Raw genomic sequence first — 22,880 nt, 5'->3', positions numbered from 1 at the left:
CTTTAGTAGAATTGACAGTAGTAGTTGCAGTAGTTGAAGTAGTTGTAGCGGCAGTTGAAATAGTAGCATAGTATTTGTAGTAGTAGTTGTAATAGTAGTAGTAGTTGGTTTGGTAGTTGCAGAAGTAGTAGGAATGGTAGTAGCAGCAGTAGTAGTAGTTGCAGCAGAGCGCAACTGGAGGGTGGTTGACACAGGAACCGCTCGGAGAATTGTAGGAGGAGGATTGCCGTGCTAGGAGGAAGGTATGGCGAGAACACAGGAATGTGTACCCAGAGGGTGGCTACCGTAGAAAGAGAAGAGTGTGGCGAAAGCGAGGAATGCGCAACCAGAGGGTTTATGCCACGGGAGCCGTCCGAATAGCGGGTGCCGTGGAAGGAGGGAGATCCTGGCCAGAACGCAGCAATGTTGTAGGGTATGGCTCTGACGGCTCCTGCAAAACGCTCTGCTCAATGAAAGGGTCAGTAGGGGTGGATTCTCCTATAACGGCGGACTAGACACTAGCGATAGTCGAGGAAAGGGTACGTGCGCAAAACTAAAAACAATGCTCTGTAACTATACGCGCATGCATACCTCTACGAAATTCTTTACCTCAGTATATCTTGAAAGATAAATTATTTAGCAGCTGTCGCTGAATCTCGCGCTGCGCAGTGGTAACCATCCTGTCAGTTTTTTTAAAGCTTTATAACGAACACCAAAAAAGCTGAGAGCACAACTTCAATGCAGAACTTGTACCCATCTTTTTTTTTTTTTTCATTTGCTGCGTGGGCATATTCAACAAGCTCCTTTAAGGCGTCATGATTCCGTCGTTTTTTTGAGCAGGAGCATACCGGAAGCTGTCTTGCTTATTTTTTGTATTACTGTAGGTTGGAAGACAGGATGGCTGCACGGCATTTTCACTACACGGTGGACAAAGCGTGAGGACTGCATTTTTATTTTCTTCAATTCTGTTTTGAACAGAGCGTCCTAAACGACGTCATTGTTTAAAGGAAAAGGTGGCTTTTGTTGATTGTGTAACCGTGAAACAGAGTAGCCGTGCCAACTCAAGCCTCCGACGCAAATATGCGGCAGGAATTGGAGTGTCTGGCAAGCCAAGTGCGCGTCATATGCAAAATACGCCACCGATGACTGCGGTTGGCGCCCTAGCTGCGGCTATGGCACCGGCTATGACGCCTTCAGAAGAAAACAGGATGTTATAGCTTAAACAGGGCTGGCAGAGTCGGGTGAAAGTTGCCTGCTTTGAGGTCGAAATCAGTTGTCCTGGCGAGGACCGGACTTTAAACTCACTGACCACTGATTATGCACCAGAGAGTAGTGAGGCTGTGTCGGTCATATTTGGTCCTCGATAAGACCTCGCAATGAAATCTAGGCATTGCAACACTAAACAGTGATGAGACACTCTGCAGCTATCTACTTAGCCTACAATCTTCAAAACGCCAAAACCTAAAAGAGTGAAACAAAGAACTGCAAAAAGTTTCAGAATCTAATTATTTTAGCGTGCTCGGTAATCAGACAGAGTCTTTTGTTGCTGGTAATAGAATTTCGGCAGTTTCTAAAAAGAAAAAATTTCAAAGCTGATATTTTATTTTATGGTTCTTTCCAGCATCGCCTCAAATCGAATGCTTGCACAGAGTGAAGTATGGAGTAAATATTTGCTATCTGCATTCCTGCTCCGGAAAATTTTTAAATATGTGTAGTGTATACGATTCGCGGACGATAAAAGATGAAAGGAAACAATTCCAGGTCATTAGTTTCCTAGCTTAATTGCTTGCTAAATAATGCGAAATTCCCATTCATATTTTCTTCCTAAAAAAGAACGCTGTAGTGCTAATATTGCATACACTCACATTCATTCTCACGGTCATGTGAAACGCTTTATACCAGCGCTCGCGTAGGTTTGTTCCTACTGGAATATTTGCAGCAAATAGCAATCTGCAGCCTGTGGGCATTATGCGCGCAGTTAGAACAATTAAATTGGCAAATACACCCCACCGTTTACCTGTTATGGACGATGGGATCAGCAACCAGTAGCTAAACATTCGCATCAACCTCTGCTCCAAAATAAATCATCATGAGGACAAAATCCAATAATTTCGCCAGAGCGGTGCTCCAACTCTACATTGTTGTTGTTTTAAAGCGAAAGGTTTACTGGCCGCGAACTCGCGATTTCAACGTGGCGGTGCTCCGAGGAGGCACATGACGTCACAACGCGCACCTCGCCGCGGATATTTCTCTCTCTCTCGCTCCGCAGTCACTGCTGCGCATGCGACACTAGTAGCACCGAGCCGCAAGTGTTCCACCGCTGCGTAGCGCCGCGCCTTTCCTCAAAATCCAACATTTAATTTTCAGTTTTCTCTTTCTTCTTTCCCTCCCTCTTTTATCCTTTCCTTTACGGTGCGGTTCGGGTGTCTATGTAGATATGTGAGACGGTTACTGTGCCACTTCCTTTCCTCAAAACCAAACAAAACAAGGGAGCCGACGGCGTTCATAGAGCTCATGGACGTTGACAGCTTTGCACAGGCCGTTCATTTTCACAATAGGAAAGGCGCACAACCGGCTCCGTGGGTCAGTGATAATAATAATTATTATTATCACTGACCCACGGAGCCGGTTGAGACCTCAAACTCGCTTTGATGTACGTGGCGTTGGTGTCCAACTGCAGAAGCATGCTTTGATTGAGTTTCGCACACTGCATAGGCAGCGCGCCCTCCCTGCCACCCTTGGAGGTGGCATGCAGTTAATGGTTGATCGCGAGAAACTGATCACCATATGATCGCTGTGGCCTAGCGATTGCTGCAGTGCCGCATGTCAGGCACAGCACTGTCTGCGCTAATGCATCCAAGCCACACCTCTCTCTCACCACCGCCACATGTATCAAAGCACGAATGAGGCGCCCGCGTATCCAGGGAGCCAGTTATACGGTCTTCCTTTGCACGAAGCCATCGCCGTCTAGAACATTGTCAACGCCAACGCCAATGAACACAGTGAGCACCGGCATCTTTCGCATTGTATATCCTAGATTACCTGAGCTAATCTACCTTTTGTTTTCTCCCCTAAATGTTCCGACAGAGCCAGAAAGTAAGGCTGAATAGAATGCAAGATAAGAAAGATGTCTTACCGTTATTGTCGGTCTCTGCTTGGCACGCTTTGGTTTACCTCGCACACGGTAGTCAAAAAATGGTCGAAGGCCAATGCTCTTGAAAATTTTCTGGTAGTTCTCATGCGTGTTTTCAGCCGGTTCCTTCTTTACTGCAGGCCACTCCTCAAACCCTCGTCTCTTGAGTGCTCTTAGAACCACCGCCTGCAGTTGACTGCTGTTGTTTCCTACAAAAGGCACAACAGATTACCGAACCTTGGTGAGCCTTTGTGCATTCCTCGAACACACGGGCTTGACATCCCGTCTGTTCTCCGTCAGGTAGTCACGCGCAGTGACCGAACGCTCCGCGAGTTCTACCTTGAATGATTAATAACTGGACGCCCTACTCCAATTGTAGCCAACACACTGCTGTGCGCGCGTGTTTTAATCCTCCAACATGAACTAATCACGCGCACAACCTGGACCCATTTCTTATTGTGTAAATAGTTTGTATATACTACTCCTCCCCCTATCCTCTCTTCCTGTCCCCTCACCTCTTTCATTTCATTTCTCCATTCTGCCTGCTATCCTTTATTTCCGCTTCCCCAGCTCAGGTGCTTCAGAATCGATGGCAGATGCCGGGGCTAGCAAAATCTTTTCCTTCCTTTTTACTATTATTTTAATAAAAAACCACTGCCACTATAAAGAAAGCAAGCAAAACTGCATTCATGCTGGCACTTACTGGGTGCTAAGGTTCCGGCAAGTTTAACGCAGTGGTATTACGTCTGGCCTCTCCGCACATCCTAAAGGTTACATCAACTTATTTAATACGTTTAGTAACGCGATAACTTGAAAGACCAAGTTACGCAGAAAATCCGCGTTGTCTGCGTTGTGAGCGATAAATAGGGTGGCGTAGGGTGGCACGGGCAGCCACCCTAGGTGAAGCAACCTAGTTGGGCTAAGTAGATCACGTGGTATTGTGGTGACATCACAACCTACCCACCGGACTGTGAGCAACCCTGGCTGTTGGAAGTTAAATCATTGGTTGATCGGGAGAGGTTGCTCGGGAAGAACAACTTGTGTCGCACGCGACCCATCTGTGGCAGCACCTGCCATCGCAGGGCCGTTGCGCATGCATCCCTTAATCGCTGCACCGTTGCGCAAGGCGTGGTATGAAGAATACCAGCGATATATGAATGTGAATTTGAGAATGCGTGATTCTGCATAAAGGGACATCAACTCATTAACTCTATCACGTTATATCCTTAACAGGGTGCTTAAGTGTCCCTTCCAATTTTACCCACGTCATTGAGGGCACAAAATCAATGACGCCACACAGTTTCAAGCTTCAAGGCATCACTTGTAAATATACTGCATTAAAATTTAAAGCAGTTGTGCAGGAAGCAAGCATAAGAAGCAGTGCTGCAAACGTTTTAATCTGTGTCTTTAGCCCTGCACCTTCACTTTTGTTATTTGTTGTTTTCATCCTTCATAAGTCTTAGCCTGGTTTAAGCCTTTTCATTCTCGTGTCGCATTTACCTTTGTTTAATTTTGTCTCCATCTACCGCTCTCGGTTTCACCGTTTTAGCCTCGTTGTTAATGATTCCCAGACACTTTTTACATTTAATCTTGTTTTGTATCGTTCATAAGGTTTCTCTCTTATTTCTTTTCTGCTTAGCTCTTAATGGTTTGCACCTTCATCTTTTACTGTTGTTACTGTTGGTTCCACGTCCCATCCCTTTTGCTTGGCAAGTTTTCACTCGTAATACATCGTTCCTGTCGTTTCCACCATTCGTTCTCTTTCAATTATTAGTTTCACCTTCAGGCTCTTTATCTTCGCCTCTCCTTTTATCTAGGTATCAAGGGTGTGTAGCAAGCACGCACTGATGTTTTCATATTGTCTCTCCAGGTGGTCCGCGCTTTATGTACACTGAACTGTTAAACTTATCTGTTTTGTTTGATCCCGGCTGTGTCATGTGGTGGTTTTGGGAGCGTATAGAAAGGAATGCTCGAAGCGTTTTCAAATAAAAGTTGGAAGTCTGCGCTGTGCGTGTGTACGTGTTTCCTGTCTCTGTCCCCCGTTCTTTCGCGCAGTTTAGAACGGGAAACGCTACGTTTGCAGGCGTAGGGGAATTGATCATGGTTGCATGCATTCCTTTTTAAATGTCCGTTCGCGGGAATTCAGCACAAGCCCTTCTAGTTCCCTTGGCTGCCACCATGGGGCGCACGGCTTCTAGCATTCAAAAGTAGCGCGCTGGCATCACCCATCAGGTAACAAGCTAGGGAATGACAGAGTGCCTTCCACTAACGCGCAACGGGCCAGAAGGGGTAGCGGCTATGGATAGGCGTTTTCCCGAATTCCCCGTAATGTGTTAGTCCCTTTTAGTAGTCTTACCTATCCAACGTGATAGCCAGAAAGCAGGAAGATGCTACCCTTCACACCAGATACTGAATTTAAAAAGGATAAGGATAAAAGGGAGGAGGGGGGTGATAAGAAACTTGTCGAAAGAAGACTCTCTGAATGAGCACCGCCTCGTGACCGTTGCTCGCCTTGTTTTGTACAAGTTTACTAAGCAACTTCGCAATATTTTCTTGCTTCTTTAAAATAAAGGAAACTGAAAGCAGTTGCCTCTTTCTCATGATGGGAAAGAAGGCAGCGGTGTCCTCACCTGAAAGGTTCCCGGCTAACTTACGCGTCAGCAATATCGGTAGCCCTTCAACGCTTCTGTTGAAATGACTATCACATCGTCTTTCTTTGTGGGAGAGAACGAACCATCGAGTACGGTAGGAAGTTGTCCCGCGGCGCTTGCGCAAGCTACCTTCGTGAGCCCCCGCCAGGCCAATGACAGTGTCTTGCGCAGGCACTCGCTTGCGCAAGACGATTAACCCAGTGCGCATCCGAAGTGGCTGCGTAGGCCAAGCACGCGGTACGATGCATACTGGAAGAATTTGCGGCCTTGGCACTGCTCGCCTGACATCAGAAAACTCGGCACATCCGACCGCATGTCCAAGAAACAAATTTAAAAGGTGCATAGTTCAAAACAACTCGCCGATGATCCAACTGCATCAGCACAAAGCTTGGAGGAACAGTTTTGAGGGGTAAGTTTTTCAGGGTGTCTTACCTCCCGCCAAGCACGACTTGTACGCTGCTCTGAATTTGTCAGATGCGCTCAATGTTCGTCGCCTCGCCGCGTGTGAATATTTCAAGATATCTAGAAAAGATAAACATGATCCATCAGCCAGCGAATAAAGAAACACTCTGACTTCACTGAGGATTCCCGGACGCAGGTCACCAAAGAAAGAAAATGCACTGCACCTATTCGGAAAAATGGACAAAAACGGCACAGCGACAATATAACACAAGACGGAAACACAAATGAGAGGCGAACTGCTCACCGGGATTTTGCTACGATGCGTCTAAAGAGCCTACCGGGAGAACCAGGCAGCCGCTCAATGCGCTACGATGCATAGGCTGGTGTTTCTTGGAGTTGAGAAATGAAATACTTAATCTTTAGGCAATGCTACGATCAGAACATATACAAAATCTTTGAGACCTGTATGTGAGGGATGTTTGTGTCGGCGAAAAATGAGTTCCTTTCCATGTGAAAGAATTTTTTATATCTTTAGGGAGGCGGGTAGCTGGTTCATGCGCTTCTTTCTTTGTTTTTATTTTGCATAAACGCTTTTAAAAATCGATGAATATCACGGTAGATGGTAACGCGATAGAGTTCATATTGCCCCGTTACCCAGAAAATCCGGCGTCGGCGTCTTGAGCGAAAACCCATGAGCATGACTCGGGCAGGTGGTTCCAAGAGAGCAAACTATGAGGCAGGTGGACCACCTAGCTCACGTGAAATTGCGGCGTCATCACAACCTAGTGAGCGAACTCCCCACCGTGGCAGCTGCCAGTTAAGTTAATTATTGGTCCCCCGGGAAGAGCAACTTGTGCCGCACAAGGCCCACGGCTGGGAGCACTTGGTATCATAGGACAATGGTGCATTGCTTAACCGCTACACCGCTGTACCAGGTGGGGTATGAGGAATCCCAGGTATCTATGAATGTAAGGCAGAGAATGACCTGCGTATGAGGGATTTAACCCATTAGGTATGTGTGTCCTCCCAGTTTTATGTGTGTTTCGATTGTGCTCCGGACGTCCGACCCACTATTACGCTGCACTTCTATTTCTTTTCATTATTTATATAAAGACAACCAGTCTCAAAGCTAACATTTCCCTGCTACAGCGTTAAGTCAGTGATTACTCGCAACAAGTGAGAAGTGGGGTCTTCGAGAAGCGACTCTCCACTGGGAGCATACTCTCGTCATTGTCTTTTGAAGTTCCATTAAGATCAATTTTAGAGGAGTCGCCGCAGCGGCTCAGTGGTTATGGTGGTCGACTGATGAACCGTAAGAAGCGGGTTCGATCCCGGCCGCAGCGGCTGCATTTCGAGGGTCGGGATATGCTAGAGACTGTGCTAGAGACTGTGCACTGTGCGATGTCATCATCATCATCATCAGCCTGACTATGTCCACTGCAGGACAAAAGCCTCTCCCATGTCTCTCCAATTAACTCTGTACTTTGCGATGTCAGTGCACGTTAAATAATCTCTGTTGACCGAAGCTATCCGCTTTGGTACGTTAAACGCCCATAAAGCAAATCGAACCATAAATTTTTGACCGTACCGTTTCGTATCGATTTGGAGCCAGTGCACCAGCAAGTATAACTTAGTGACTCTCCCTCTCTTGATCCCTTTTACTGACCACTCAGAGCGGATTGTGGTTTTGCATGATCATTTACAGCATGATCATTTACAGTTTAAATAGATTCCTGGCAGGGACACTAAGCTATTATGAACGAAAACAGTGTAATAATGTGGGTATGCAAAAGCTCTTCAAAACAGAAAAATGGTCTTTCATGAAACTATTGCTAACGGGAGCACAAACAGACCCAAGCAAACGCCCTCACGGCGAAATGACGCGGCACTGCACGCTGATGATGCTCCTAAAAGTACCTTGCAGCCCTCTGAGTGCAGAGATCTTCATGGCTGAAGACCGCACACCTTTGCTCTCCTCTTGGTCTCCGCACACAAAGGCGTGGAAGTCTTCGCAAGGATTCGCCTTCCCCAGGCCACCGGCGATGATGTCCGCTGAGAATAATCGTCGTCATTGTTGCCATGCGAACGAAGAAAACTTTAAAGTCGGAATCCATACAGTTTTCTCAAGCATAACATTGCAAAGCGCGTCCAATATGCAGCGATGAGAATGCTCCTGTGACTGTGCTATTAATTTTTTAAACATTTAGGATATGATCATTTAGACCGCTAAACATGGTTCAAATATATTTAGTGCGTAATTGGTGACAAATGTCTACTACAGAGAAAATGAAATCTCCTAAGCAAAAAAAAAATTTTGAAGTTTCGTCGCACTTAGAGGTACTAATAAGTATCTAAAAGTGTTTTACCGCTTATTGAGTAAATCAGCTTGTTATTGTACTTTTTACCGGAGTGTAAAGCGTACTCCCAATGACACCAACCTTTCTGAACGCTCGTAAAGCTGAGAGGGACAATACATCTATATCTATATCTCCTTGATAATATTTATACGTAGCATAGAGAAGGCTTTTTACGACCTCTGACCTCCTTCCGTGGCTGTCGCGCCTAGGGCTCGATTGCTCAGTGTATTGAACATAATTTTCATTGCCGAGTCTGAGGAGGATAATGTTAGAGGGATAGTTGTTTGGCTTACGTTTTCTTTAAGCCGTGGATCCTAGAACACGAACAAACAACAAATTTTCATTTCCCGTCCAACCACCTATTATGAACAACATTCCTGTGCGACCCATCACTCGCCATTCTCTACAACCTTTGTCCGTAAATTTTCGAGACTGATTTATTTTCTTCTCTAGAAATTATTCCCCGAAACAAATGTTCGTGCGTATGTGTAGCGCCATCTTTTCGGGCTAACCTGACCTATTTATGTTATTTGCTGTGGCAGCCGCTGGATGGCACTACATGTAGAAAATACATTGTCACAAGTCGTCTGCGCATTTTACTGTGAGTGAGTGATACGAGATGGACGTCCACCTCGAACAACGTGCGAACCTAAAATTCTCTGTGAAGCTTAGCAAGACAGCCACACAGACGTATGAGCTCCTTCGTGATGCTTACGGCAGCCATACATTATCGCGGGCGCGAGTTTTCGAATGGCACAAGATGTTCGTTTCGGGGAGAACGTCGGTGGAAGACGACACAAGGCAGGGGCGTCCTTCAACCTCACGTAATGAAAACAACGTGGCTCGGATGATGGAAATCGTACACCAAGACCGCACCATTACAGTCCGGATGCTATCAGATGCTCTCGGCATTACTAAGACAACATGCCACCAAATTTTTGTGTGAGAACTTGGGGAAACGAAAGCTGAATGCCAAACTCGTGCCGCACTCCCTGACACAGGACCAGAGGGACACGCGGGCATCAGTGAGCGCTGATTTGCTCTCCGAGGCAGAGAAGGATGCTGCATTCGTCGACAGAATCATTGCTGAAGACGAAACATGGTGTTTTCAATACATTCCTCAAACAAAGAGGCAGAGCGCCGAGTGGCAGTCCACAAGCTCTCCGGCGTCGAGAAGGGTACGGCGACAGAAGACCAAAACAAATACGATGCTGATAGTTTTTTTCGATGCCAGAGGTGGCATAAGCCACGAGTTCGTCCCACAAGGGCAGACGGTGAATCAGGAGGTTTCATCCATGTGCTCCAACACATGCGTGATGCGCTGCGACGCCTTCGCCATGACCTATGGGCATCTGCACAATGGAGCCTTGGCCACGATAACGCAAGGCCGCCCACTGCTCTCAGCGTGACAAAATTTCTCGCCAAGCACAGCGTTACTGTACTTCCCCATCCGCCACACTCGCCTCACCTTTCCCCATGCGATTTTTTTCCTGTTTCCTCGTGTGAAGAGAGCCCTAAAAGGTCGCTGGATGGAGAGCGTGGAGGCCATTCAAAACGCCACGACAAAGGAGGTGACAGCCCTTCAAAAGCAGCGTTTTCCAACTGTTTCCAAAACTTCAAAGTTGGAAGCTGTGTACAGACTGCAAGGGAGACTATTTCGAAGGGGTGCTTCACAAATGATTTCAATGCTAAACGCATTTTTTTAATAGACTCAGTCTCGGAACTTTACGAACAAAGGTTTATACTAGCGCCGTTTAGAAACACGGGTTCAAGGTAGAATTTCCCCACGCGAGCGGTGGACAAAGCGCATCGCAGAACACTCTTGCAAGCGCGCCCTTAGAAATTGCGGAGATTGTCAAAAGATTACGGCCTCCTTCGCAAAATTTCCGGGTTTTTTTCTATTAAGCTGTCAGCAGGGACACTTTCTTGAATGATTTTTCGGTGTGAATTACAGTTTCTTAAACGCGATTTTGCCTGTTTTTTTTTTTTTTTTGGGGGGGGGGGTGCGCGCAACGAGCTTAAGAGCTTTTTTCTTCTGAAGCTTCGTTGTTCTGGGCCGAATGTTGTGTATGTTTCGCTAACCGACAAAATTTTTCGCGAGGAAGAATATCGAGCACTTTAACTGTGCCACTTAACGCTTTTGACCAAATATATCTGCGTTGAAAACAAACATTCGTCCCGTGACAGCCGCCATTCGAACGGATCACTGTCACTCTAAATGAATGCGCTGTTATCAAGGTGGCTTAACACCAAGCTTCAAGAACTCAGCCTGAGGGCAATGGGTTACCGCCGGCGGTCGTGAAACCGCGTCTGCGACTGGGTATAAATAACAGGCGCCAGCTACGCCGCAGAAATACCATTCACGTGTAAAGGTGGCTCCGACAGGTACCTAGATTCCTTTATTTTTAGAGCACAGCTCTTAGGTACCCGCTTCGGCGTTCCGCGTCGTCGCCGTCGTTGTCGGCGTAACCGGTTGTCTAAGTAGCAGAGCGAAACGCCACCTGGAAGGTGGCTGGCACCAGAAGATCCCGTAGGGTGGCGAGAGGCGCAACACGGTACCTGCCACTACACGTCTACGTATGCAACGTTGTCTGCGTAACAGCCACCTGACAAGTCACAGATGATCCTGTCACCTGACAGGTGGCAGGCTGTAGCAGAGCGAAACGCCGCCTTCCTTCTCGCTTGGGCGTTGTCGGCGAGAGCGAGCGAAATCCGCGGCCGCCGAAATCTTGCCTCGTTCACCATTCCCGGCCACCACGCCGCCGCTCGTCGTCTGCTCACGGCGTACACAGATATAGTAAGAGGTTAATCGATGCCGTCTACGTACCATAATCATATGCACGCTTACGTACGCTAAATGCAGCTATTTTTCTGGATGTCACGCCATTTCTAACATACTCACATTTAGAGCGTCAAGTCTAGCCTGGTGGCGCCATCTAGTGGTTAGGAGGGGAACCATTCTCAACAAGCCGAAAAGAAACAGAATCGCCACTAGTAATAAAAATTAATTTATCACTCCTAAGATACCTTATGGGTGAGATGAGACGAAGTGAAACACCGCTGGCCCATTTATGGACAAATATTAAGTTATGGCAACCTAAAAAGATTGAAAAATAATAAGCCTCTGCCTGCACCACTGCCAATTTATGGACAAAAATTATTGTGGGGCTATAAAAAGAACAAAAAATAAATTGTCCCTGCCTTCATTTATGGACAGTGGGCAAAACTTATTGTGGGACGATAAAAAAACGAAAAATAAAGTGTCCCTGCCTGGACAGTGGACAGAATATAGAGTAGCCCGAAAGGAGGAGGGCTCCCCGCTTCGCGGGCAAGTGAACGCGCTGAAAAAGGCAGTAACAGCGGTAACAGCGGCGAATTCACTGCGAAGCTAGGCGTCCTGCATCGAAGGGCGTCGCCATGTTTGTCGCCGCGGGTACTCGCCTTCCTATTGGCTGACGAGACTCGGCGGATTTTTTGCCTGCGGCAGAATTGGGTCCTCGTCCGATCGGCCTTTCCGCTGGGTATTTCGGCGGAATCTCTGCCGCGGCAGCGGATTCCGCTCGCTCTCGCCGCCGAATGTCCAAGTAAGGTGGCTAGTCCAAGTGTGAACGCGCCATTAAAACGGAAGAATGTACAGCTGGACGATGCCTGCCACATGAAGAAGATCCCGGAGGGTGGCTGGAAGCGTAACACGCGGTGAGAGGTGGCTTCAGAAGAGCTGCGCTTAAACCTCGCATTACCGACTACCCTAATCACCTCTAAATTTTTTCACACATTGTACACTTTCGGTCAGTTCCCAAACCAAGGAAGACGAAGCAGATATCTCACCTAGGGCTATGCACTGTGGCTTCCAACAAGTATCACGAAACCGGGACGACTTCGGGCGCCCTGGAAGAGGCAAGTGCATCATGCAGAGCCGCGATGAAACATTCGAAATCATGAGAAGGTCGCAGTTATCGAATGGCGTGAAATTCATTGCGACGCTATTCCAATTCAGCATTTACTTCAAAATTCACTCGGTCTATTCAGGATCGGCGTCGGTCTGGTGCCACAGCGTAGGATTATAAAACTGAAGCGGATGCATTTCCATGTTTATGGAGGAAAAACGCTAAGGCGCCCGTGTGCTGTGCGATGTCAGTGCACGTTAAAGATCCCCGGGTGGTCGAAATTATTCTGGAGCCCTCCACTACGGCACCTCTTCCTTCCTTTCTTCTTTCACTCCCTCCCTTATCCCTTCCCTTACGGCGCGGTTCAGGTGTCCAACGATATATGAGACAGATACTGCGCCATTTCCTTTCCCCAAAAACCAATTATTATTATTATTATTATTTCCATGCGTGCTGTTCGCACCCTTGGCACCACTGCAGCCTTTATTTTCGCTTTCTTCGCATCAAGTAGACGCTGTCGACAATCGAATGGATTAATCTAGATTCTGCAGCACCAGCGCATCACTGATAAGGAAATTAATGAAGCTCAGATATCACTAAATATTGTAGCTTTACATCTGATATCTTTATGACGACCTCGGTCCTGTATTCGTAATCTCATTAAGGAAGGAGGATTAAAAACTGTGCTTGGAAGGCGAAAATAAAAGAAACCGGCATTTTCGGAGCCACGCACGTTCATAGTAGGGTACTGCTGAGTCCACAATCTGGGCTCTAACTCGCGGGGTTTGAAGCGCCATCACAATACGTTGACGCATGTTGAAAGGAACTGGACAGAAAACTGCTGTAGGGGAGTTCACAACATGGATGATCTCAGGAACGTTTTTCCACGGTGTCGCGTCAAGTCAGCGGATCATCCGACTGCAGACATCACTCACAATAATGATAAGACCTGACGACAACAACCCTCTAAAATTCCCAACTGCAGCGCCGCAAGTAGTAGCCACGTCAGCCATGACACATCACTTAGCGATTCGCTAATGGCATTGCCTTGCTAAGTCGCTCATTAATCAAACTGCAAGTATCCTTTTTTCCTTCGTCCAAATTACGAATCTTTAAATGTCTCTCTGTGAGACCGAAAACGAATTCCTTATGGGACTATCCTATGGGCTTTTCTTTCGCTGCTTCCAAACCATACCGATTTCGCCTTCATGACTTTTTCGTGACGGAAGAGCAGAAAAGCCCAACACAAATCTGCGTGCAACTTTTTGTGCTTTTTTTGTGGCACACAAGATACATATTTAGTTTCAAAAAGAGCTGTATAATAAAAAAAAAGTCAGACAGGCACACTTGTCCGAAATGATCAGAAATAATGGCAGACATGCATCCAGAATAGTTTACTACGTGCAGAAAATATCCGCCCAATTACACTCCGTAACAAAAAAAAAAAGGCATAACCTAGTTGATTTCCCAGACCGCAAGGAATGCTGAGCTAAAGTCCGCGCTACCCAATCAAGTTTTCCTTCCTCTACCAGTGACTACAGCCGCGAATAAGGTGTTGTGGTGCTGTGGGAAAGCGCAGGGAGTTATGTGAGGAGGAGGCCACTGGTGACGTCCCGAAACCATCGTTTTTGCTGATGTCACGTAGGCAAAGCTACAGGCGTGCTTTGTGCACGCAGTACGTTCTGAAATCGAAGTGAAGACACGCAAGAAACTGTCGCCGAATAAATCAAGTGCATCAATATTTTGTAATCACTGTCATAGATGTGGCTGGAAAAGCTGATTTTCAAGTTAACATATTTAGTTAAAAATCAATAAAATAATCTTACTAACGGGACTTAAGATGATACGTACAGGAGGTAGAGTATTCCATTTGATAAGTCTAATTTATAAACAAAATGGCACATATTGAAGGAAAAAGAACACAGCGCGTTCATTTGAAAATAGAGCAGGAAATGCGCTTTCCGAATATGTTGCGAACATACACTCATTCATGGTCATATACTTACGCCTTGTAGCAGAGGCTGTCACGCTTGGTTTCTTTGAAGGCGAGGTGGTGTTCTCTCCACTTTGTGGTGAACTAGGAGTGGTTGTTTCCATGGGTGGACGCACATCAGGGGGCTTTCGATGTGCTTGCGTTCGTGAAATAGATAGGCCGCTGTTACTCAACAGTGCACTCTATATATCGTTTAGTCGCCGGTACGTGAGTCCAAAGTCAACATAAGCATGCAGTGAAATCTGAAAATCATTTCTTCCCATTTCAAATTAGTAGATGAAAGACAATATTCCGCCGTCCACTTATGTGCGTGGTTCGATCTGAGTGCACACGTATGGATTTCTCAAAGTTTTAGTGCAAAAAACCAAAACATTACGGAGGGCGCTTATGACTACTTACGTGCTTTCAATGGAAAACAGTGTTTTTATTTTGTTTTATTTTTATTTTCATTTATTTCCACTTTTTCTCTTCCTTTTTCTCTTCCTACACATTAGCATGTAGTCGTACGGCAACGTATCAATAGATTCACCGTTTGTTCGCCAAAAAGCATCGCGATTACCACGCCTAAAAAAAGCGTTTTTGTGGCCTGTGGGTGGCGTGCTCGCCTCGCAATATGAAAGTCCTGGGTTCGATTCCCGGCAACTTAGGAGGACATATTATGTTTATTGATACCACGGTGACGTCATCCGAGTTTTCTGGATTCATTGCTGCTGGTCAACGCCGACACCGTGTTTCGCTGCCGATTAGGCATATTCGCATTGAAATATGTATTTTGAAATATGTACCACTTGATCTACACATTCTCAAACACAGCACCTCGCGTCATGTTGTCGAAGAGACGAGGTGGGTTCGCTTGAAATGCACAGTCGATGTTATAGGCTCGAGTGACGTTCAGAGAGGGGTGCTGAAAATCAGTGACGCCCCTGCTGCTGGCTGTTTGTCTAACAACACCGTGGTGCACAAGTAACGCTTAAGGAGTTCATAAGCGCAAGGAATAACCAGTTATGTTCTCCGGTGTCCATTGGCCCATGGAGCCTTCCCTGCTTCTAGTAATATAAGCTTGAACAGTCGAAGCGCCCGACTACATATAATTAATAACTACGCTCAGGTTATTGAGCAGAAAAAAAAATTGAAATGTCCTCCACAGTTTTGTTTCTCACTCGTTGGTTTCTGCTATCGCAATCTCAAACACGAGCAGTGATTACACAAATACGCCACCGAATGCTGCAGGTTTCAGACAGACAGCAGGTCAGAAAACGTTCCGAAGCAGCAGGTGTGGTTGTGCTAACCGCCGCAGGTGGGAGGGAACGAACAAACCAGCATATGAAAGAAGACCTCCAAACTTTCAAGCAAGCTTTAATTTATAACCGTTAATATTATTGCATAAAACTTCTATCTTTACTGAACTGGAGAATAGGGCTCAGTACTGCGTGAATACGTGGCGTAACGCTTTCGCTTGTACTTGAACACTTGGAAACAGAGTGTGCCTGCCATCTTCAAATTTTCACGGATAGTTCTGTGGACAAGGTCAACCAAGCTAGCGCAGCGGCTTTTTACATTCCTTCTTTGGACTGTAAGTGGTCCTACGCTGTACTGCTGTTGTATCCTCCACAACGGCTGAAAGTGTTGCTATTGAGGCGGCTTTACGGAAGTTAGGGTCTTGTCCGGCTCAATCTGTTGTCATCCTAACTGATTCAAAATCTGCCCTTCAGAGGTTAGAGCGCGGATTCCCCACTGACGCCTTCTCTATAAGCTCTCTGCGCTTGGTGCAGAATCTGCACAGCAGAGGGTTTACTATACATTTCCAATGGGTGCCCTCTCACATAGGAGTCAACGGTAATGAGGTGGCAGACATTCTCGCCCATAAATCTCTCTCAAGGATTCCGTCAAAAAAAGTACCTCAAGATGGAAAAAGTCTCTACAGGAAAACGGTGCTCGATCAGTTCAGTACCCTGTGGAGTGCGTCCCACAAACCATGTGTGACCAAGGGACTGAGGTCTCAGGCGACCCTTCTACATCGAATTCGCTCGGCCTCTGCTCGCACTCCTGCATGGATGCATAAGACCGGCATAGCATCGTCTCCGTTCTGCTGTTTATGTGGTGTGTGCGGAGATATCGAACATTATATCATGTACTGCCCAGAGTACAACGCGGAAAGGCATGTGATGTTCGCTTCCTTCAAGAAGACAGGAACCCGTCACAGCACAGTTCAGGACATTGTCTACCCGAGTGGAAACCAGAAATGCAGAAGGAAGCCGGCGCGCCTTCTTTTAACATTTCTTCAGGACACGGATCTTGTTTCTAAATGGTGACAGCAGAAACGGACTATGACCTACTGTGATGGAATGTGTGCGTACATGGTGTCTTCCGGAGTGGATACGTTATACTGTGAGTGAATGTGTGTATGGATTGTGGCACTACAATGGCCTATGTTCTACTGTGACTGAATATGTGCATAGATGGTGACTTCTGGAGTGGACTGTGATGTGGACTGTGTGGATTGATTGTGTGCATAGATGGTGACTACGGGAGAGAATGTGTGCTATTATAAGAGACTGTGCGCATAGCGGTGTAGATGCGAGAGGCTTCAGGACATTGTTAATATAGAAGGGACGCTACGGTGAAGCAATTGCCGGCAGATAAAGCAAGGCTAACCCCACCTGTAGGATTCAACAACTCAACTCAACTAACAGATTTCTTCAATTAAGAGCGCAGTCCTCGAAACGCAGCGCACATCGAGACTGAAAATCGCGTAAGAGCGTCGAGGCTCAGCGCCAAGCTTTGATTGGGCAGGCATGAGGACGTTAAAGAAAGAATGGCGCTCATCCTTCGCCCTATACATGTATTTTTTTCGCTTTAGGGTATAGGGCACCCCTTGAATGGAATTTAAATGCAATCGATCATGAAATTCATAGAGGTGTGGGCAGAACTCAGTCAAGTGAAATCCAAGGCCGCTCAATGAAGCGCTGCCGCACGAGGTGAGGACTTTGAGTAAACGGAAAATTGCTGTAAGGTACTCTTGATACTTGTGGACCGCCCAGCAGTGAGGTCAAAACTATAGGATGTGCTCTAGATGGCACTCAGTTCGAACTAAATGCTGTTTAAATTATACGTGTTCTGGGGACTGAGGAACTACAGTATCGTACTCATAACAGTGTGACTTCGTGAAAGTGGAGCCGTCACACTGCTTCTTGTTGATTGTTGTTGTTTGTGGATTGTTAGGATTGCTAGCGAGAAAAGCACAAACACTTGAAGAAGTTGATCAGAGTGGCTGTTCGGGCAAGTTGACATGACTAAACCTTTAGCGCTTGCAAACAAGCACGAACATGTAGAAGAGGGTGATAATCACGTTAAGCTGGTTGTTTTGTTTGTAACTTGCGGCGATAACCAGTCCCGCTTTTCTGTGCTGTTCTGGCACCCACCATGTATAAAAAGCGGTTCACGCAATGAGTAAACACCAGCCGAAAGTTCGCGCACGTGTTGTCTTCTTCGTGTTCGTCCTTGCTGACATTTTTTTTCTTTAGGCGTTTGATGTTTTGGCGCTGGGGTACTGTGCCGAGAAAGTAGCCAACCTGCACAAAAGCGCGACTGACTGACTGACTGACTGACTGACTGACTGACTGACTGACTGACTGACTGACTGACTGACTGACTGACTGACTGACTGACTGACTGACTGACTGACTGACTGACTGACTGACTGACTGACTGACTGACTGACTGATTGATTGATTGATTGATTGATTGATTGATTGATTGATTGATTGATTTATTTATTGATTGTCGCGCGATCGATTAAACGGAATATACACCCTCCCAATTTTTTATCAATATGACGGGAGCATCGACCGTTCGGTCGGTCAGCGCCGCATGACGAAGCGACACCGCAAACTCGGTGAAAGTTGCCGAGCTCTAAGCACTAGCCGCAGCGGCCGTCGTCTGCTAGGCTTTTCCAGGAGCTAAGCGGAGCCCCAATTCTTTTACATTTATGAAACCGCAAACAAAAACGCCCATTTCAAGATTTACTCCTGGAATGCTTAGACAGCTGCTATGAGTCACTTTTACTTGCCCTCATCGCGCTGTTAGCGGTGGGGTGGTACGAGTGTGATAAGCGAAGGAAAAATCGGGGCGGCGCTCTGCCCATGGAACAGCTTGTAGCAGACGACCGCAGCCACGGCCTGTGCTTAGGGAGCGTGTGGCGCCTCTCGCCCTGTTTGTAGTGTCGCTCCGCCATACGGCGCTGATCAACCTAATGGTCGGCTCTCCCGTGATACTGATAAGAAATTGGGATGGTGTACGTAAGCATTCAACATGCCGACGATAATTTTTGAGTTCTCGTTACGAAAAAAAAGGCATCGTTGTAAATTAGCCCATAGCAGTGGCTACGTACCGTGCTGTGGAAGCAGGTGGCTCCGGTAGCCGAATAGTATCCATAACACCCACAGTAACGCAAAGGCGTAAAGAAGAAAGCCGGTCTTCTGTCCAGGCGCCCCCAGGCATGCGCAGAAAGACATAAATACATACACATAATGGCCACAGGAAATATGCGCTGCGAGCATAGTATAATGAGATTATATATTTATTTCTCCAATTTTTATAGCCCTACAGATGTTATTGCTTATTCACAAATGTTTGTACTGGATGCCCTCTAATTAAACAAATTTTCTTGGCACTTATGTATTTTTTCTTCAAAAGTCTGAAAGCTCTTTGAGTATGTTGTATTCCATGCCTTACATGCTTTAATTCAGTCATGTTCTATTTCTTATCGTTGACTGCTTAAACCTTTGTTATGATGTGCTCCTGCATGCTCTTTAAGTGTCGTTATATTAATGTTATATTTTGTTCATTGTATTTCCTGCGTGATTGTTCCCCCGTATTTAATGTCTACCTGGGCCTTTAGGGTAAATAAATGCAAAAAAATGAGAATAGCGCTGGTAATTTTGCCCAATTCGCGAACAAATTCGATACCAATATGTAGGGGTTACAAAAGAAGTTAAGAAACAAAGCTTCACTGGTATGAGGCGCGAACTCCTTATTAAAGCTGGTTAATTATTCTATAAAACAGGCATGGATTCCTCCTGAGTGGAAATTCGCCAAAGTGATCCCTTTACCAAAAAATAATGGCGGTGGCTATTCTCTGGATAATATTAGACCTGTATCATCGACATCAAACGTGGTTAAATTAATTGAAAGGGTCATAATCATACGTTTTTCGGAGTTTGTGGACCGCAAAAATATCCTCAGCCCTTGTCAATTTGGTTTCCGTCCGAAATGTTTCATATGGTGTGCACAAGCCGACCTTGAGAGTCGAGTTCTCCTTGCGCGGCACCAAAAAATGCATGCTTCTTTGGTGACATTGGATGTAGCCAAAGCTTATGACAGCGTGGAACGCTACAGTTTTTTTGCATACTAAATGGTGTTAATTCTGGAAGATATAAACAAACCCGAGGTGTCCCACAAAAGTGTGTCCTGTCGCCTGTGCTCTTTGATATTCTAGCGAGCTCTATTCCCAGCCATCAAGAAATTCGAACGTACGTCTTTGCGGACGACAATGCAGTTTTTACGGCTGCCACTGTCATTCATCTCTTTAATGTGCGCCTGCAATCGTATCTGAATTTGCTTGAAAGTTGGTTGAGTGGTTCGCGAGTGACCTTAAATGTAAACAAGTGCGCTGTCCTTGTTTTTCAAATGAAGGATCCTGTTCATCTGTCTCTCACTTACCAGGGACAAAATATTCCTCAAGTTAAGTCATTAAAATATCTTGGTGTCATTTATGATAACAACCTCACATGGCGCTCTCACATTGACCATGTTGAAGCGAAAGGGGCTCGTGCTGTGGGCATGTTGCGTAGATTCAGTAATCCTCGGTCTAGAATGCGAAAAAAAATCCACTTTTGCAGATTTATGTTTTGTATGTCCGACCAATTTTAGAATTTGGGCCTGTGCTGTTTTCTGGTACGGCTGCTTACAAAATTCGCCCGCTCGTTCTTTTGAAGCGGGAAGCGCTTCGGTTGTGTTGTGGACTTCCCGAATTTGTGGCTAACAACATGCTTTACCTTTAAGCCTGAACTCCGCCTTTATTATCCAAGTTTAAATTCCTAACTGTTCAGACGTACCTCAGGATATATGAATCAAGTTTCCACCGCTCCTTGTCTGTTTTTTGTTACCAAGCGACCTCCTTTTTTGTAGTCCACTGGCCTAGATTTCATACCCCGCAGGTAGGTAGTTATGGTTCAAAAATTGCTTGATCCTTTAATTGTACTACTGTACACAAATGTACCCGAAACAGTTGGTCTTCTGTAAAAATTGTTAAAAATTGTCTATGACTACATTTGCCCGAAAAACGCTAAGCATTTGCCACCGCTCATTTTAAAAGGATTATTAGAAGGCCATTTACAAACTCTACCTATCAGCTTAACGATAGCTACTGGCGCCTCCCAATGTGATGAAAAGGCAGGAATGGGAATATATTGCCCGTTTCTAGATTGGTCTTTTTCTGTGCGGCTTCCCGACTACACCCCAATTTTCCAAGCGGAGTTTCTGGCGGTGGTGCTTGCTCTTCGCAAACTAGAGCCAGCTTTCTCTTCGTGGCTGTCATTTCAGACTCTCTTTCTTTGTGTTCATCCCTTGCTTCGCCTATGGATTCTCCAATCTTGAACACTTTCCTATTTCTCCCTCCGCATTTGAGCCTTGTTCACGTGGTATGGGTGCCAGGTCATGGCGGTGTGACAGCCAATGTATTTGCGGTCTGCCTGGCAAAGGTGTCCCTCAGTGGCCCCGTGCTACCTATCGTTCCGGCTACAGCGTACATTGGAGCAGCGAGGTTTCGAAGACAGTGTTTCTCCAGCATGACAACGGGATCTCTTTTAAGATATGATGATTAGCTGCCCCTGAGGTATTCGTCGAGCAGGAATTCATGTCATTCACGAGATCTTGAGGTCTCTCTAACAAAGCACCGCTGCCGGATCCCGCCCTTGCATTTTTATTTGCACAGGTCTGGTTTGGCGCTTCTCCCGTCTGCGTATTCTGCGGTGAACACGAATCCATGGACACTTCTTTTTTGTTTTGTTTTGTCGCCGGTTCACCGTGACATTTCATCAAGGTTAGGTCACAGTAACAAAGTCGGAATTCCATCATGCAAAACCAATGCCACGTTTCAGTCATTCCTCCCGTGCACAGCTGCTGGGTGGAATCACCTTCCCGCATCAACCGCTACCATTGCTGACAACAAACACTTCAATCCATAACTACAGCGCAAACGACAGGACAGAGATGAAGAAGGGACACCACACAGCGCTGTGTGGTGTCCCTTCTTCATCTCTGTCCTGTCGTTTGCGCTGTAGTTATGGATCATCGTAAACACCAACTCGCCCAACAAATGCTTTTGTCAAACACTTCAAGACCGCATTAGAGAACACTGTATAAGTAGGAGCATCTGATTCTTTTATTCTTTTTACTGGTTGTACTGCCATTTTTTTTACTGTATTGTTGCACTGTACGTACTGTCTTATATTGTATAACATTGTATAAGTTGGCCATCTCATTCACTTTGTTGTACTAACAAAATGTGTTTTTTTTTTCACTGTGTTGATGCACTGTATGTACTATATTATATTCTAATAATCAGCACATCAATAACCCATTAGATAATATTGTATGACTAGGAGCCATCATTTCTGTAATACTAATTTCTTTGGTGCTTTGTATGTTGTTTCTTTTTATTTTTGTAACCACTCCCCTCTGTAATGCCTCTGGCCCTAAGGGTAAAGGAAATAAATAAATAAATAAATGAGAATACGGTTTTTAGAGAAGCCATTACAACAGCCTGGCCTTAGGTTGAGCAGCCCGATCATAATGTCGTTTGGCGCCACCATACTTGGGTGCAGCCACAAGTCTGTTTTTGCAGCCGTCCAAAATTTTTTAATGGAATCAAATCGGCTGCCTTGGTAACATTTCTTTAAATATTATTCTTTTATTTTACAACTATCATTATCTTTTAACCACTCGGCTGAAAATCTCAGTTTCCATTCCCTGCGTGCGTTATGCGTTCCCCGTTTTATTTCGATATTTCTTCTTTTTGTTCACTTTTTTCTTCCCCAGCATTCATATTATTTTCGATCATGAAAATAATTATTTAAAAAAAAACTCTCTGCGCTTTCCCATTCTTAGTCAATCCCCCTATGTGGGGGGCATGTGCAACTGTGGGAGGGTAACAACAACAACATGCCCACAATTCGAGCGGTTGGAGTAAGCTCCGTCTGCTAGGTTGTTCTGATTAGTGCGAAGCAACCCCTGCCCAACACCGGTTGTTATGCATCGGAGCCCCAAGAAGCTGCGTGCAATTGCTTTTATCCGCTGCACAGAGCGTGGGTGACCCTGACAAGAGAATGCATTTGGAATTAGCCTAGCATGCCCAAGAACCAGTTGCAATCGTTACTCGCGATAAACTGATTGAAGACGACCCTCGACGTTGCCGCG

The 22,880-nt window shown here is 45.9% G+C and overlaps 1 protein-coding gene across 5 annotated transcripts in view; it reads right to left on the bottom strand.

Annotated features, from left to right (window-relative positions):
- The window catches only part of LOC144105518 (neprilysin-2-like), a 69,370-nt gene that overhangs the window by 36,445 nt on the left and 10,045 nt on the right, over positions 1-22,880 (bottom strand). For 2 of the 5 annotated variants that reach the window (XM_077638638.1, XM_077638641.1), the window contains exons 2-7: positions 18,793-18,880; positions 14,416-14,538; positions 12,351-12,410; positions 8,083-8,217; positions 6,196-6,285; positions 3,116-3,321 (exon numbers count right to left, since the gene is read on the bottom strand). In XM_077638638.1, coding sequence (XP_077494764.1) covers positions 3,116-3,321; positions 6,196-6,285; positions 8,083-8,217; positions 12,351-12,410; positions 14,416-14,538; positions 18,793-18,880 — 702 coding nt within the window. The remainder of the gene's footprint in view (positions 1-3,115; positions 3,322-6,195; positions 6,286-8,082; positions 8,218-12,350; positions 12,411-14,415; positions 14,539-18,792; positions 18,881-22,880) is intronic. The other 3 variants (XM_077638640.1, XM_077638639.1, XM_077638642.1) reach the window with 3 other exon arrangements.

Source organism: Amblyomma americanum, chromosome 9 (assembly GCF_052857255.1).
Source record: "Amblyomma americanum isolate KBUSLIRL-KWMA chromosome 9, ASM5285725v1, whole genome shotgun sequence".
In the NCBI taxonomy this organism is placed as follows: domain Eukaryota; kingdom Metazoa; phylum Arthropoda; class Arachnida; order Ixodida; family Ixodidae; genus Amblyomma; species Amblyomma americanum.
Note: the sequence above shows the minus strand (reverse complement) of the source record. Positions and strands in the feature narration are given on the sequence as shown.